Below are 2,500 nucleotides of genomic sequence, written 5' to 3' on the forward strand. Positions count from 1 at the left end.
TTTGCCCTCTCTTTCTCTCTCTTTCTCTCTCTCTCTCTCTCTCTCTCTCTCTCCTCTCTCCTCTCTCTCTCTCTCCCTCTCCCTCTCTCTCTCTCTCTCTCTCTCTCTCTCTCTCTCTCTCTCTCTCTCTCTCTCCCTCTCCCTCTCCCTCTCCCTCTCCCTCTCCCTCTCCCTCTCCCTCTCGCTCCCCCTCTCCCTCTCCCTCTCCCTCTTGCTCCTTCTTCCTATCGCTCTACCTTCTCTCTCTTCCTCTCTCCCTATCTCCCCCTCATCCTCTCTTTCTCTCTCCCTCCCTCCCTCTCTTCATCTCTCCCTCTTTCCGTCTCTCCCTCTATCCCTCTCTACCTCCCTCCCTCTTACCCAATTTCCCTCTCCCCCCCCCCCCCCTGTCTCTCCCAATCTCTGTCCATCTGCCACGTCTCCACATGCTGCAGCCGTCACAGCGTCCAGGCAGCGCATTCCCGCGCGCCCCCGTCAGTGCATGATCCAGATGTCAGCCCCTCCGGCGGGGCGCCATGCATCAAGCCGTCGGCGGCACGTCCATTAAACGTCAGATCGCCGGCATCGTGCAGCTTCACACCCTCAGTTTCTCATTGCATTTTAGAGAGTGAGATATTTGAACAATATGCAATAGGTGATTCGGAATTAGAATTTCAAAATAGATTCTAACAATTGTGTACGCCGTACGCCCTGGAGTTGATCCCAAGCGCAGATGTGTGGTTGCGAATTCCTGCGAATTGTAGTTGTATAGATTAAGTGCCAGAAACGGCACTTACGGGAACCAGCTGACGATGAACTACTTTATGCGATTAGGAAATCTTGGCCGAGGAAACCACGCGTATATTATCATACCCCCCTCCCTAACGAGAATCTTCAGTTCTTCCTAAACTCCCACAACCAATGTTGTTGTTGTTGTTGTTTTGACAACTACAGCCCCTCTAATGGTTGCAACAGTAAATAAGGATCCCATTTCGTCACACGTCAGTGGAACGGCTGCCACAGTTTGCTTTCATCCAGCTGACTGGCTTGAAGCTTAAACACTTGAATGCAAATCCTGTCAGGATCTACATCCAACCGGTTTCGGATTCTACTTTTGTATGAGGAGAGTGGAGGAATCCCATTCTATTGATGATTTTGTAGAAACTAACAATACGCCCCTTCCGTGGGATTCTGCCTCATAACACTCGCCGCGGGCCACTTAAGGCCATGGCTCCTAGTCCGAGAACCGTTGACATTCTAGTCAGCGACCATCAGCAGCTGCGATCAGACCAGCAGGAGCGGAGCAAACGAAACCCACCTGAGGAAGGGCCTAGACGTATGGTTCAGGTACCAGAGCACGAGGTTGACCGTGTCGTCGGGGTTCTGAGGGTGGCGGCAGGGGATCCTGGCCGTGTCTCCCAGCGCCACCGTCACTACCACCAGCGGCCCTGCGGAAGGAAACACGAGACGCGTCACAGGGGAAAGATACGCAAAAAAACTTTTCCGATGCAAGATATATCTCGCAAGAAAAAGTTTAGTGCATCGCAACAACCAACTTTTTTTATGGAGTGATAACTTCTTGCATCATGTATTATATTGAAAAAATATATAAAGATGTAATCAGTCTGTGCCTAGCCCATCAATAAATACAACAAAATGGTTCCTTATAATGATATTTCAATACGAAAAATCTAAGTAAACTTCACATCCTGTATACGCTGGTTGTTCTTTAACATTTTAATCAGGAAAAGATCTTGCTCTGAAACGGACAAGGATCTGAACTTATAGAACTAAATAAAATCACACCGTCCGTAAATATTTCACATGATTACGGAAGAAGACTATTGCGCCGTCCCTCACAATCTCTTCTTCCTTCTTCTATTTATCAATTTCCAGTTCCTCCTACTCCTCTTCATCTTCTCTTTCTCTATTTGTTCCTCCCCTTTTCCTTTATCCCTCCTCTTCCTTCTCTTTTATCTCCACCTTCTTCTTATCCTCTTCCCTTTTCTCCTCTCCATCTTTTCTCTTCTTCAGCTTCTTGTATTTTTCACTTTTCCCATTTCTCTTCCACCCGCTAGATCTTCCCCGTGAAATCTTTGTATCCATTCTCCGATCGCATCTCATTTGTTTGTATTTCATCCACAAATCATCCTCTTTTTTTCTTCCCCATCTACCCAGCTCCGTCAGGCCCCCTTCCCCTCCGCCACCTGCAGCTCAGGATGCTCTTTCCTCCCTCCTCCGATGATCCTCTCCTCCTGCAGCGTTCCTCTGAGCTCGCTGCTCCCTTTATCATAGCTTCCTTCTGCGACCCGCGCGTGATCGCTCCGCCGTTTTCCGCGCTTGCAGCTGAGTCGGCGCGAGAGAAGGCGCGGCCAATTCTGCTTGTGCCTGTTTGTGTCCGCCCGTCCTCGCCGGCAAAATAAGAGGGTGGCCGAAGAGAAATAAATAAAGGCTATCAGCGAATGGAGGTAACGCAAGAAAATCTGTTCTCCCATCTATCAAGATCTTAGCCTTGTCCCCG

General features: G+C 49.2%; 1 protein-coding gene across 1 annotated transcript in view; it reads right to left on the reverse strand.

Annotated features, from left to right (window-relative positions):
- Positions 1-2,500, reverse strand: part of LOC125041259 — a 26,188-nt gene that overhangs the window by 7,620 nt on the left and 16,068 nt on the right. Inside the window, exon 2 of the mRNA XM_047636096.1 lies at positions 1,298-1,427. Coding sequence (XP_047492052.1) covers positions 1,298-1,427 — 130 coding nt within the window. The remainder of the gene's footprint in view (positions 1-1,297; positions 1,428-2,500) is intronic.

This window comes from Penaeus chinensis, chromosome 30, assembly GCF_019202785.1.
Source record: "Penaeus chinensis breed Huanghai No. 1 chromosome 30, ASM1920278v2, whole genome shotgun sequence".
NCBI classification, from domain to species: Eukaryota; Metazoa; Arthropoda; class Malacostraca; order Decapoda; family Penaeidae; genus Penaeus; species Penaeus chinensis.